We start from the raw sequence: 14,661 nt of genomic DNA, 5'->3' as shown, positions 1-14,661 counted from the left end.
GTAGGGCCTGGGTATAGAATCTTTTTTTTAAGTTCCCAGTGTCCGGGAGCTGGAGTCTGCATATTTTTTGTAAAGGGCCAGAGAGTAAAGATGGTTGGCTTTCAGGGCCATACAGTCTCTGCCGTGACTGCTCAGCTGCAGTCTTAGATCATACATAAATGAACAAGCGAGGCCGTGTTCCAGTAAAACTGTATTTACAACAACAGGTGGCAGGCTTGATTCGGCCCCTGCCTACAGATCGCCAGTCCCTGTTCTTAAAGAATAAAATCACATTATTTCGCATGGCAAATGTCTGAAAACAGCCCCTGATGGACCTTGTGTTGTCCAGCGTGGTCTTTATTACAGTCCCTGTGAACTGAAGTGGGTCTGAGAATAAGGCCCTCTGTGCTCTTTCTGTTTGCATGAAGGCTGCTGTAGAGAGAGCCAGGAAGTCAGTGTGGAGCAGAGAACTCGTCCAGCCTGGGTCCTCCCCGTGCTCACGACTGACCCGCACAGGCAGCACCCGTCTCTAGCGGGGGGACTCCGTGTAATAGGTCCAGCGTATCAAGGCTGCCACGGGGGGCTGTGCTCCACTGTCCCTCCCTCTTCTTCAGGCCCCCAGACCAAATCAGAACATCTGAACTGCCACTCGAGCCTGGAATGGGGAAGCCAGATATGTTATAGTCACAAGACAGAAATGCCGATACCCTGTTCAGAGGGGACGTGACAAAACAGTCTGTAGTAGAAGCCGTGCAGGCACACAGATGGTGGTAGGGCCCGTGTTCCTAGTTGAGAAACATTCGGGGGGCGGGGGGCGCCTGGGTGGCTCAGTTGATTAAGTGTCCGACTTTGGCTCTCACGGTTCGTGAGTGGAAGCCCCGCGTTGGGCTCTGTGCTGATAGAGCCTGGAGCCTGCCTTGGATTCTGTCTCTCTCTCTCTCTGTCTCTCTGCCTCTTCCTGGCTCGTGCTCTCTCTCTCTCCCACTTTCTCAAAAATAAATAAACTTAAAAAAAAAAAAAAAAGAAACATTCTGGTATGTGGTCAACCCTGATCATCATCTGAATATGGCAGCATTTTGTGGGGGGCTGGGGGTGGAGTGGACATAGTTTTCCTTCAACAACTACAAACTGAGCATAAAGTTAGCTTGGGGTTAATCTGTAGAAAGAAACTTGCATAATTCCAAATATAAATGACTTGAATGATATTTATTGCTAGCACTTAGTGTGAATAATTAATACCGGGTTTTCTTTCTTCCTGTTTATTCGTTACCTGGGTTAGAATCAGGACACGTCCTGATATTTCTTTCTTTTCTTTTTTTTTCAATGTTCATTTTATTTTTGAGAGAGAGAGTGCACGTGAGTGGGGGGTGGGGGGGTGGGGAGGGCAGAGAGAGAGTGGGAGAGAGCATCCCAAACAGGCTCTGCAATGTCAGTGCAGAGCCCGACGTAGGACTCGATCCCACTAACCTAGAGATCATGACCTGAGCCCAAATCAAGAGTCAGACGCTTAACGCCACCCAGGTGCTCCCATCCTGATATTTCTTAACGTTTACTTTTATAAATACCCCCTTATTTTCTCTCATTTTGCATCTTTTCTTTATTTTTGTTTCTCTGCAATTAAGACTTCGCCTGTGTAAATAAAGTCCAGGTCATCAGAATTTGGACATCGAAGAATCGTATTTTCCTTTTTACATTCTGAGTTAGAATGCTTTAAATTTAGAAATTTTGAGGGAGTCTTCTGAACACCTACACCAGAATTTCTTTGCCATTCAGCTCCTGACTCCTTTCTAAACCGATAGGGTATTGAAGAAGAATTCACAAATTGAGTGTCTTTAAAAATTGTATTTACCTATATCCTCTCATTTTTCCCTCTTCTCCCATTCCATTTAAGAAACAAAATAGAAACAAACAAACAAATGAGACCGAAACCTAGGGAGGACATATTTTCGACCTGAACTCATTATTTCTAATCTAGGGACAAAAATCTGTCTACCTGATCCTTTATAGAATGGAGTACAAATTAGAATATTTATGCATGTTAAGCCCATTTTTTGTTTTTTGTTTTCCTTTTTCCAGATAATGGCCCTTGTTTAGGCTCTCGGAAGCCAGACCAACCCTATGAATGGCTTTCATACAAAGAGGTGAGTTTTCTGGCTCTGTGTGTCCTCGTGCAGGATGTGGTACTGAAATAGGTCAGCTCTCGGAGACGCTGTGAGGGGTGGAGGGTCGCTACTGAGTCCCCGTGTTGCACTAGCTCAGAGCTTCAGGGACAATGTGCAGCATGCAAAGGGAGAAGTCTTACACAGCAGTTTGGGGAAAAACTGGTTAAGTAACTTAATTGGTGGTTCAAAAGCACTTTATTTTAGAACTTACGTTGGATGCATTACGGAGTTGAATTTAATTCTAAGGTGATGTTCTAGAAGTGTGCTCAAGAGTCCATTGGGAGAACAGAATTTCTCCTCTGCCTTGAGGGGTACTAGTGATATTTAGAAGCCCCAACATAGAGTAGCCCTCTCATGTGATAGATGAGGAAAATATACCCCAGGAAAGGATGGGCCTCGCCTAACGTCACAAGCTGGTCAATGACAGAAACAGGAGCAGAAGCGAGGTCCATACCTTCCGGTACAGGGCTCTTCGGTGCATTGTATGAACCTGACCAACTTGGGACTGCGCTGACATAGAACCCCAGGGCGGCCGTAGCGAGCAGAACAGATATGCGGAAGTGACACCTGTGTTACTGTATAAACAGTAACAAACAAAGGAGGCTGGGATCTGGGTGTATTTCTATTTATTCCTGTGGGTCCTGGCTGATCCACAGCTACAGCTGTTTCAGTAGTCTCCACTGGCAGGGAGGGAGCGGAGCAGGAAGATGCTGCTTTTTATTTCAATCGTGATAGCAAGACATCTCGATGCCCCCGCCTCTCCCTGGGGAGGCAGGACCCCAAGGACGTATGGGAGCCACCGGAAGCATCAGTTTCTGCTGCCTTTTGTTTCCGGCCCAGCTGTCCGGGAAATGGCTCCCTGCCGTAGAGGCAGATCATCCTGTGGCATTCATGAATCCACGTGAGCTTCCTCCTTCCACGTTTGGCAGCTGTGCTCTGGAGTGTCTATGTGACAGGGGGGTCGTCACGAGGAGCCACAAAGCCGGCTCGGGAATAGCGCTCGCTGGCCCTCCCTAGACTGAACCCCACACCACTTTTCCTTCCCTTCCCTCATCTGAGGATCAGTGAGATGCAGAAGGCTTGGCTTGGGTATCTCTTGACAGAGAGCCAAGAGGCAGAACAGTTTAGCGGACCTTTCTTGGGGAAGGAGGGATGAGATGCGTGGCCCGGGGGACCAGAGGGATTTCACCGCTTTTCGTGTGCCTTTCCAGAGCCAAGGTAAAATAGCTGCCAAGGTCCTTTATTTTCGCAAGGGGTGTAGAAACAGTCGTGCGCGTGTGCGTTGGACACGTAACGCTGCGTGGTGGTGTTCCGGCCTCCCGGAATCCACAGGTGTGTTGTGAATTACTTGTGTTAGATGCCGGCTGGAAGGCGGAAGACAGGTCCGTTGCAGATGGGACTTTTCAAGGCAGACTGAAAATCACGGCGGTTCCTGAAGGTGTTAATCCGTGTTTTGTACATTTCAGCCAGAGGCTGGTGACGATATAAAACAGGACGTAACAGAAGCCAGCTTTGGATTTGTAGACTTAAGTCTTCTCGTCAGCCTGGTGCCTCTGCCCTTTGCGGGGCTCGGAACCCTGTGAGGTTTTCTGAGGGAAAACCTGAGGGAGCCTCTTTCTAGAGATACAAATGCACACACACTAGCCTAGTAAGCTCCGCAAACCAGGGTAGCATCTCATGGGTTCCCGTCCCTTATGTGCAAGCAGAGGTTGTGAGAAGGCCGGGGGGATATGGAAACATCATTCTTGCTGTCACCTCACCTTTCAGCTCTCGTTCCCATAGGCAGAGCGAGGTGGCACTGTGTGCCAGGACAAATGGGGTTCTGGGCAGGAACAGGTGTGGCTTCATTCCCTACGGGCATGCGTGGGGATTCGGACTGCTCCCGAGAACTCAGCAACTGAGATGAAGAAAATCATTCCAAACTTTAAGATGAAAAAAAAAATTTCTTTGTAGTTAATTTGGGATGGGAATGGGGAGAGGTTGGGGACAGGTTTATAATCCTACCTCATTTTTATGAATCTACCTATTTTTACTTAGTTGCAATAATAGTATTTATTTACTTATTCATTTTACTTAAAATTGTTACAAGTTTTTTGAAGGTGTCCCCCAAACTTGCTATTTCTGTATTTATATATAGCAAATGACAAGTTTGGGCTGCTTTGCTGCTCTTTATAAATGCAAGTAATTTCTATTATTCTACGTCCTCGTATTACTTTTATAATTTTATAAAACTGAAGTGTAAAATAGAAATGTGCGTGAGAAGCCCGGGCATCCAGTGACCTCTGACCTGCAGCTGTCAGAATCCGATTCCTCTGCTTTGCAGAAGGAACCCTATGACCAGTTCTCCTAATAGTGAGTTCCGGTGAAGCCAGCCTCGTGTTTTACAAAACTGTAGGGCTGACGGAACCCCGTTCGCTCCTGCTGCCCTTCGCCGTTCGGCGCCACTTGCTGGCCAAGATAGCAGACCCGGTCGGCTGTCGCTCCAGCGAGCTTTGTTCCCTGAGTTGGGCCTGACGTGGTTCCTGATTTTTTTTCCTCCCCGTTTCAGGTTGCGGACATGTCAGAGTGTGTGGGCTCAGCGCTCATCCAGAAGGGCTTCAAGACTTCCCCGGATCAGTACATTGGCATCTTTTCTCAGAACAGACCTGAGGTATTGACTGTTAGACGCCAATTGTGTGCGGTTTTGAGAGTTCTCACATGTAAGAGCCAACTGGAGTTCATACAGACCTTTGCTTGGGACCCGATTTTGTGCTCTGATCTCTACTGAGCATATGTCTCTATGTTATTCATTAGAAAGTTACACATATGAAAACCCAGGCTCGGGCCTCCTTGGCCTTTAGGTGGAAAAAATCTATATATCACTTTTTGATTATTGGTTTTTGTTTTTTCAAAAACCAGGTCCCAAACAAAAACTAACAAAGAAGTTACTAGAACAGATAACTAACAAAGAATCCTCCTAGCCTCTAGGCCTACTCTGTAATTAGAAAAATAGCATCAATAAATTATAGAGAAACTTGGATACGTTTTTGGCAGTAGCGGACTCCCCTCTTTGCTTTCTGAAATGTGGGAGCTTTCCCTGTGATCAGGTTACAAAATTTAAAATACCGGGGGCAGCAGGAAAAGTACCTCACCGCGAGTCAGCCTCGGTGTAGACACACGGTCTGTCTGGCTGCCAAGGCCCCTGCGTGGTGCTTCTGTAAACCCTTGCATTAAGGTCAATTTAAATGAGAAGCTCTTCTGGAGCTGTTGTTCCAAATATATATAATACACGTATTATATATAGCGTTGGTGAACAAATGGCATAACTTGGCTTGGAAAAATTCAAGCACTAGGCTCGAAGGAATTGAATTGGTTCTTGTGTCTAAGACATGTTGGCTCAATCGCTGTGCTATCGACTATTGGATAAATTAGGCTGGTTTCCTAGAGTTTTATGTACTGGTAAGGGATACACAGCATTTTCCACAGTTGGACTACGACTAGGCTTATGGAATTTCGTTTCTTTCATTGTAAGTGAAACCCATTCAAGTGAACACATCCCAGATGTTTGCATTAGTGGCATTTTATGCTGAATCTATCACTAGGACCTTACTTCATAGGATAAGCTCCTTCCTACATTTATGAACTAGTTTAATAAATGTGTATGGAGCACCTACTATGTGCCAGGCATCGCGAGGCACCAAAGCACAACAGTGATTTGGATCCTTCTCTTAAGGTACCGTGTGAGGGAAGACCGGCCCGTAGGGTGTTGCTTTGTAGCGTGGCAAGCGTGGACACAGGGAAAAGGGTTATGGGGAGCTCAGTCAAGGAGGACTTCCTGGAGGTGGCCTCCTAGTGGAGTCTTGAAGGATATGAGAGCAGGGAAGCTAAGGGAGTGTCGGGAACAATGACATGTTTGCATCAAGCAGCGTATCTGTGCTGGGGGTTGAGGGATTTCAATCTGGTAGAGCTTGGTGGGGCAGGGAAGACAGGACTACATGTACCACATCATGGACCCTGCTGAGGAGCTTGGACCTGCCCTCCATGTTGGTAACTTGAAACTGATGCTAGGAAAGAAAAAGGAGCAAAACTGCCCCAGACCGAGTGAATGTAAGTGGGTGTGCTGCCTTTCCACAGCAGCTGTGCCTTTATCTGTGCCGTGGCCGCGTGTCGGATTCTGCAGATTCGAGACCTGCAGCTGGAGATGAGGGGCACCAGCAAGGATTTTTAGCGAAAGGCTCATCTTGCCATGTTTGCCTTGTAGGCAGATCAGTTGCCACGTGGCTGCTGAGTTAGAGGCAAGGAGACCGGTCCCGGTACCACTTCTTCATCACTTTTCTGGGGAGATTTTGCCCAGAACATTTTTCCTGTTAGACAGGGGTGTCCCTCCTTCCCCAGTTCCCAGGTCTCACCGCACACGGCTGCACAGCTGATCTTCTCACACCCCAGGGCCTCCATTTCACCGAGAAGCCCTCAGTGGCCGCGCATTACCTGGGGATGGGGCCAGGCCCCTCCACAGACCACCTGCGACCCTGCCTGCCGGGGCACCCTTGAGTGCTCACTGCCCTCCCCCCTGCTTTTGTTCACGCAGTCCCCGCTCCTGGAGTCTCCTTGCCTTTCTCTCCATCTGTCCAAACCGTGCTGCCCTTGCAGAGGGCGAGCTCAGTCACGTGCCCCGTGGAGGTGGGTCACTTCCGGCTCCCTCGTGTCTGAGCCGGTCACTATCTCGTACGGTTAATTATCTTCTCACATATTTGCCTCGATTCTTCCGGCCAACTGCACTGTCCTTCTAAGAAGGGGGCAGGTGTTTTGTTTGCATCGTGAATCCTCCGTGGTGCCTGGCACATAGGAGTAGACACACAAATGTTGATTTTGCCCCATCCAGTGTTTCCACTTTGAATCTCTCTAGAGTGTTGTTCTCCTTGGAGTGGTTCCGTGATGACATCTCATTTTCTTTCCCTGACCTTTACTGTTCATTTAGTGGGTGATCATTGAACAGGGATGCTTTGCTTACTCCATGGTGTCCGTTCCCCTCTATGATACGCTTGGAGCTGAAGCCATCACCTACATAGTCAACAAAGGTATGTCTGGGGTCTCCAGGTGGGCTCTGGCCTAGTTATCAGTTAGATTTGATGACTTTACATTTGGTTATATTTGATTTGATAGGGATTTTATGTTTGAATACACATCTGTCTTTCTATTCAAAGACTGTAAGTCCTGAAAATAGCCTGGTGTCAGATACCGTACAGTCAGGCTTTTAATATCTCGGAGCTCATTCTTCATTGTATCTCTTCATTCCCAGCCGAACTCTCTCTGGTTTTTGTTGACAAGCCAGAGAAGGCCAACACGCTATTAGAAGGTGTAGAAAATAAGTTAACGCCAGGCCTTAAAACCATAGTCGTCATGGACTCCTATGGCATCGATCTGTTAGAACGAGGCAAAAGGTGTGGCGTAGAAATCATCAGTCTGAAGGCAATGGAGGTGAGTCATCCTTCCCACTTCCCTGGTGGGCGCCCCTGAGGCCATTTCGGCTCACATGTGGTATCCAGTGCAATCATGCAATCCTAGCTCTGGTTGGGCATCGCAGCAACCCATAAAAGACATAGGGTGGAAATTGCTGCCTCATTACTGGAAGGAAGGGTTCTACGTGCATGTCTCAGTGTGAATCCATCCCATCTGATAAAAAGTACTCTCGTAAAACAAGTTGCAGGTGCTCACACATTTATTCTAGAGCACTGACCAGCCATGCCAATAAATGGTAGAAATGTGAATTTTTTTTTCTTCTTAATGTTTATTTATTTTTGAGAGAGAGAGAGAGAGAGAGAGAGAGAGAGAGAGAGAGAGAGAGAGTACAAGCAGAGGAGGGGCAGATAGAGGGGACAGAGGATTCAAAGCAGGCTCTGTGCTGACAGCAGTGAGCCCGATGTGGGGCTCAAACTCGTGAACCGCGAGATCCTGACCTGAGCCGAAGTTGGATGCTCAACCAGCTGAGCCACCCAAGTGCTCCAGAAATGTGAATTTCTGATTCAGGTGGAGATTTAAGTTTGTATGTTCTTTTTAGCCTTTAATGCCATTTACTTACTGATTTGTTTCTAAAATGGAGCCAGCTATAGAAATCTGCCTCATTATTCTTTTTCCCAAGTTGCTTTTGTAGCGTCCTGGTGGATTTCCAGCATAGATGTTTGATTTGGTTTATTTTTATATTAAATTTCTTGAGATTCACCTTAATCAGAACTTTAAGGGTAACCATTCTAGGAAAACAAATGTGGCGTATATTTAAATTGGTTGTTTGACATCACATGTAAAAAGCTGATTCTCCCAGTTGGATTTGGATTAGAGTTTAATCCAGAGAAGCTAGTAAGAGGAGGATCTTGTCAGGTACATATCACAGGAATTGGCTGTTCTCCTTCTGAAAATGTTATAAATATTTTCCTGGAACTGTTATAAATAGGGTTTGAAATTTTACTTATAGTTCTCCTACAAGGAATTGGAGGCTATGAACAAGGATCTATATAATACCTTCCCGGAGGAACTTAGCGGTCATAGAGAAACTAATTTGTTCTAACAGAGCCTTCTGCCTCACATTTATACAGAGACGCACACAGTAGAATAGATGCTTAGTCCATAAGAATGGGTGTGCTGTACTGTTCAGTTGGGTTTTTAGCTAGCTTTTTGCCTAGCATTTCTGCACATTTGTTAATTTCACTTGTGATCGCAATAATGCCATTTACAATGTAATCTTTTTCCTCCATCTTTTCCCTAACCCCACCACACAGACGTGCACACACATGCACACACCCACAGGAATTTTTTGGTATTTTTTTATTTTTCTATGATGACATGATTTTAAGATGAAAACATTTAGGTAAATGAAGATTGTAATGTAAAGTTAACATTAAAGATTTTATTTATAAAAGACATTGTTTTCCACTTACCTGTGTCATATGATTCATACTTGGGTTTTAAAAATTTGTAAGCAAAAGATTAAGTAATTTTTAAGAAGGGAATTTAACATTGGCCTTCCGGTTGATCATATGATCAAGTTTATGTTGATATATGTTTTTATAGGATCAAAAAGAGAAATATTGGTATTTGGAGTTTTTGCTTTTGGGGGATATTTTATTATGAATATTTTCAGACATGCAAACAAGAACAGGTACAAAGTACCAAGAATTGTACAGTAGACTGCCATATGCCCACCAAACATATGCAGCTAATGTTTTAATATATTTGCTTTATCACATATTCGTGCATTACTCTGTCCCTCTATTCATTCATTACCTTTTTTTAATGCATTTGCATTAAGTTGCAGATTTTATTACCCCCAAATACTTCAGCATGTTATTCATTAACTAGAATTCAGTTTTCCTTCTGGGCGAGGTTTTTGTTTTGTTTTGTTTGGGCATTTGGAGCCTGAAGATGGCAACTCATTTATTTTTATGGTTGCCGTACTCTTTTCTACATGATGTCATTATACAGGTTTGAGGCTATGAACCTTCTTGGCATATAGGGCACTAATTTTGATCATGTGTGTTCCCAATAAAATAAAAGCCAAACTGCATGTAGCTGTGGCTGTATTTTACTTAATATCAATTTTTGAAGAATTAGAGATCTCAAGAAGTTATGTAAGAATTTTGAACAGATGAGTGGAGATTTGGGTCTGATAAAGATTACTTTAAAAAAAAAAAGAATTATTATTGCTTTAGCTCTTAGTTGACTTCTATTTGGACTTCACTGTTCCTGTTTTTAATCAGCAGTCTATTATATACATAATTTAAAATGTAATTAAGATTAAAAATGGTTTGGGGGTGCCTGGGTGGCTCAGTCAGTTAGGCATCTGGCTCTTGATTTCAGCTCAGGTCATGATCTCACTGTTAATTGGATCAAGCCCTGCATTGGGCTCTGCACTGACAGTGTAGAACCTGTTTGGGATTCTCACTCTCTTTCCCTCCCTCTCTGCCCCTCCCCTGCTTGTGTGCTATCTCTCTTTCTCTCTCTCAAAATAAGTAAACTTTTTTTTAATATTTTTATTGTTTTATTGTTTTTAAATTTTTATTTATTTTTTTTAATTTACATCCAAGTTAGTTAGCATATAGTACAACCATTATTTCAGGAGTAGATTCCTTAATGCCCCTTACCCATTTAGCCCATACCTCCTCCCACAACCCCTCCAGTAACCCTCTCCTTATTACTCAGCTATTTAAGTCTCCTTATGTTTGTGTCCTTAAGTCTCTTATGTTTGTGCCCCCCTCCCTGTTTTTATATTATTTTTGCTTCCCTTCCCTTATGTTCATCTGTTTTGTGTCTTAAAGTCCTCATATGAGTGAAGTCATAAGATATTTGTCTTTCTCTGACTTAACTAATTTCACTTAGCATAATACCCTCTAGTTCCATCTACATAGTTGCAAAGGGCAAGATTTCATTCTTTTTTATTGCTGAGTAATATTCCATTGTGTGTGTGTGCGTGTGTGTGTGTGTGTGTTATTGATAGTACTGCTATAAACATTGGGGTGCATGTGCCCCTTCAAAACAGCATACCCGTATGCCTTGGATAAATACCTAGTAGTGCAATTGCTGGGTCGTAGGGTAGTTCTATTTTTAATTTTTTGAGGAACCTCCATACTGTTTTCCAGAGTGGCTGCACCAATTTGCATTCCCACCAGCAGTGCAAAAGAGGTCCTCTTTGTCCGCATCCTCACCAACATCTCTTGTTGCCTGAATTGTTAATGTTAGCCCTTCTGACAGGTGTGAGGGGGTATCTCATTGTGGTCTTGATTTGTATTTTCCTGATGATGAGTGATGTTAAGCATTTTTTCATGGGTTGGTTGGCCATGTGGATGTCTTCTTTGGAGAAGTGTCTATTCATGTTTTTTGCCCATTTCTTCACTGGATTATTTGTTTTTTGGATGGTGAGTTTGATAAGTTCTCTATAGATTTTGGATACTAACCCTTTATTGGATATGTCGTTTGCAAATACCTTCTCCCATTCTGACCATTACCTTTTAGTTTTGCTGATTGTTTCCTGCGCTATGCAGAAGCTTTTTATTTTAACAAGGTCCCAATAGTTCATTTTTGCTTTTGTTTCCCTTCCCTTGTCCGGAGACATGTTGAATAAGAAGCTGCTGTGGCCAGGGTCAAAGAGGTTTTTGCCTGCTTTCTCCTCTAGTATTTTGATGACTTCCTGTCTTACATTTAGGTCTTTCATCCATTTTGACTTTATTTTCGTATATGGAGTAAGAAAGTGGTCCAGGTTCATTTTTCTGCATGTTACTGTCCAGTTTTCCCAGCACCACTTGCTGAAGAGACTGTCTTTATTCCATTGGACATTCTTTCCTGCTTCGTCAAACATTAGTTGGCCATATGTTTGTGGGCCCATTTCTGGGTTCTCTATTCTGTCCCATTGATCTGAGTGTCTGTTCTTGTGCCAGAACCATACTGTCTTGATGATTACAGCTTTGTAGTACAGCTTAAAGTCTGAAATAAATAAACTTTTTTAAAAAAAAATGGTTTAAAAGTGTATGCTGGGCAGAAACTCACTGAGCCCTGAGCACACTGATCAAATTTCCATGTAATTCTAGCATGCTCACTCCATATGCTCATTCAAGCTATTCTGTTTTAATAGGAAAGGAATATAAATAGTTCATTAAAGAAATTAATAGCTAATTGAAGTGGCCACCAAGATACCTCCATGCAGTGAACTGAACAACATCACAGTGGACCCCAGGTAGTGACTGGGAACCAGCTGCTGGGAGATGCATCCTTGGAAATGAACCTGCAGCTCTTTGTGTCCATCCAGCAGTGCTCTTCTGTCTTCTGTCATGGACACTTTTATTTTTTTTTAAGTTTGTTTATTTATTTTGAGAGAGAGAGAGAATGAATGAATAGGAGAGGGGCAGAGAGAGAGGGAGAGAGAATCCCAAGCAGGCTCTGCACTAACAGGGCAGAGCCCAACACAGGGCTTGAACCCGTGAACCGTGAGATCGTGACCTGAGCCGAAACCAAGAGTCAGAGGCTCAACCAGCTGAGCCACCCAGGAGCCCCATGTCAAGGACTGTTTTATAATCTGAGGTTCCCAAATCTTTTATCCACTCCATGTGGGGAGTATAGATATTTGAGCCTGTAGCGTTTCATCCTGCAGGGACTGCCGGTGATCCAGTCATCCAGAGCTGGGTGGCCACACGTCGGTGCTGTGCTCTGGTCTCAGGAGGGCGCAGAGCATCTGCAGTTCTTTGGTTATGACTATGGTTTGCTTTTGGTCAAGAGCCAGCCATAAAAGGGTGTGGGAGTGCGGACAAGAAATCCGTCATAAAAAATCTCTGATTCCTGTCTTTTGGATAAATCCTATTTCAAGGGCTAGTCCTGACACCATTTATTTGGTTTTATATGAGAGAAGACAACTGGAAAATGGCTGCTTTTTAAAAAAATTTATTAATGTTTATTTATTTTTGAGAGAGCGAGAGAGAGAACATGCATGGGGGGGGGGTGCAGAGAGAGAGGGAGACACAGAATCCGAAGCAGGCTCCAGGCTCTGAACTGTCAGCACAGAGCCTGACGCGGGGCTCGAACTCAAGAACCGTGAGATCATGACCTGAGTGGAAGTCAGATGCTTGAGCAACTGAGCCACTAAGATGCCCCTGGAAAATGGCTTGTTAGAGCAATGCATAAATATGTCACTTCAGGTTAATTAAAGTGGTCAGTTTCTTTCATTTGAAACGGACACTGTCTTTGAGCCAGCTCTGAGTGAATCCCACAGTAGAGTCAAGTTGAAGTGACTTTATCGATGTCGCCTTATTCTTTACATTTTGAAAATGTTTCCATTTAAGTTTTTTTTTTTCTCTTCTCCTTAAGGACCTGGGAAGAGCCAACAGACAGAGACCTAAGGTGAGTACACGATGTCAGCCCTGCTAAGCCCTGCTGATAACTAGTCTCCAAGACTAGTAGAAACCTTGGGGATCAATGTATGGCTTACAGTTTTCTTTCTGTTCTGACTTATACACCTTTGAGTTTGTTTGTTTGTTTGTGTGTTTGTTTTTAATGTGCTCTAGCCGCCAGCACCTGAAGATCTTGCAGTGATTTGCTTCACCAGTGGAACTACAGGTAAGGTTTGAAATGCAGTTGCTTCTTTTTTTTTTTTTAATATGAAATTTATTGTCAAATTGGTTTCCATACAACACCCAGTGCTCATCCCAAAAGGTGCCCTCCTAAATGCCCATCACCCACCCTCGCCTCCCTCCCACCCCCCATCAACCCTCAGTTCTCAGTTTTTAGGAGTCTCATGTTTTGGCTCCCTCCCTCTCTAACCTTTTTTTTTTTTTCCTTTCCCCATGGTCTTTCCAGCCCCCATGGTCTTCTGTTAAGTTTCTCAGGATCCACATAAGAGTGAAAACATATGGTATCTTTCTCTGTATGACTTATTTCACTTAGCATAATACCCTCCAGTTCCATCCATGTTGCTACAAAATGCCAAATTTCATTCTTTCTCATTGCCAAGTAGTATTCTATTGTGTATATAAACCACAATGTTTTTATCAGTTCATCAGTTGATGGACATTTAGGCTCTCTCCATAATTTGGCTATTGTTGAAAGTGCTGCTATAAACATTGGGGTACAAGTGCCCCTATGCATCAGCACTCCTGAGTGGCTAAAATGAACAAATCAGGAGACTGTAGATGCTGGTGAGGATGTGGAGAAATGGGAACCCTCTTGCACTGTTGGTGGGAATGCGAACTGGTGCGGCCGCTCTGGAAAACAGTGTGGAGGTTCTTCAAAAAATTAAAAATAGACCTACCCTATGACCCAGCAGTAGCACTGCTAGGAATTTACCCAATGAAATGCGGTTGCTTCTAAGTGGTATCCGGAGGTGTGTATTCCCTGCCCCCTTTCTTGGGTGACCGACAGGTGACGTAGTTGAACTACAGATGGACTAAAAGCAGAAGAGACCGAAGTGTTGCGAGCACAGTGTCCTTGTGGCCCTGTCAGACATTCCCAGGATCTGAGTGTGCCGTGTATTTCCTCAGACATTTATTGAAGGCGACAGTGGATCCGCGCGTTTCTTGGGATAAACCAACATTTTATTTCCAGAAATAAAATTCCTGTGTTTTCTCCTCTTCCCACTACACACGCCCTCTAAAACTCACCCATGTTAATAAAGGTTGTTTCAGACAATCTTTTCATGTAAAGGATTGCAGATTGTTTAGGGATTTAGTGTCATTCAGCATCTGGCTTTCACAGTTGCACCGAACACTAGAGGCATTTGAGGCCCCAATTATACAGGGTTCTGGGCTTCCTTAATTCCTGTCATTTGGGGATGGCGTTTCTTTAACTTGGTTTCTGCTCATGTGTGTTCCTCAGGCTACCCCAAAGGAGCCCTGATCACTCATCGAAATATAGTGAGTGATTGTTCAGCTTTTGTGAAAATCACAGAGGTAAGTGTTTGGGATATTGCCATCTTTCTTCACGCTCAGTGGTTGGCACTAGGCCTCAAGAATGAAAGTGTTTTATGGCAGAACCGCCATGTTTGGTCCCTGCTGTGTTTGGAGCACTG

The 14,661-nt window shown here is 44.1% G+C and overlaps 1 protein-coding gene across 9 annotated transcripts in view; it reads left to right on the top strand.

The window, feature by feature from the left end:
- ACSL1 (acyl-CoA synthetase long chain family member 1) overlaps positions 1-14,661 on the top strand; it is a 77,341-nt gene that overhangs the window by 38,256 nt on the left and 24,424 nt on the right. For all 9 annotated transcript variants that reach the window (XR_006216499.1, XR_006216498.1, XR_006216497.1 and 6 more), the window contains 7 exons: positions 2,056-2,120; positions 4,690-4,791; positions 7,099-7,198; positions 7,420-7,598; positions 12,966-12,998; positions 13,163-13,214; positions 14,469-14,542. Coding sequence is in view for 6 of the 9 variants with exons in the window: in XM_042982974.1 (XP_042838908.1) it covers positions 2,056-2,120; positions 4,690-4,791; positions 7,099-7,198; positions 7,420-7,598; positions 12,966-12,998; positions 13,163-13,214; positions 14,469-14,542 (605 nt within the window). In the remaining 3 variants the exon portion in view is untranslated. The remainder of the gene's footprint in view (positions 1-2,055; positions 2,121-4,689; positions 4,792-7,098; positions 7,199-7,419; positions 7,599-12,965; positions 12,999-13,162; positions 13,215-14,468; positions 14,543-14,661) is intronic.

This window comes from Panthera tigris, chromosome B1, assembly GCF_018350195.1.
Source record: "Panthera tigris isolate Pti1 chromosome B1, P.tigris_Pti1_mat1.1, whole genome shotgun sequence".
Lineage (NCBI taxonomy): Eukaryota > Metazoa > Chordata > Mammalia > Carnivora > Felidae > Panthera > Panthera tigris.
The sequence above is the reverse complement of the archived record's forward strand: the minus strand, read 5'-3'. Positions and strand labels throughout refer to the sequence as shown.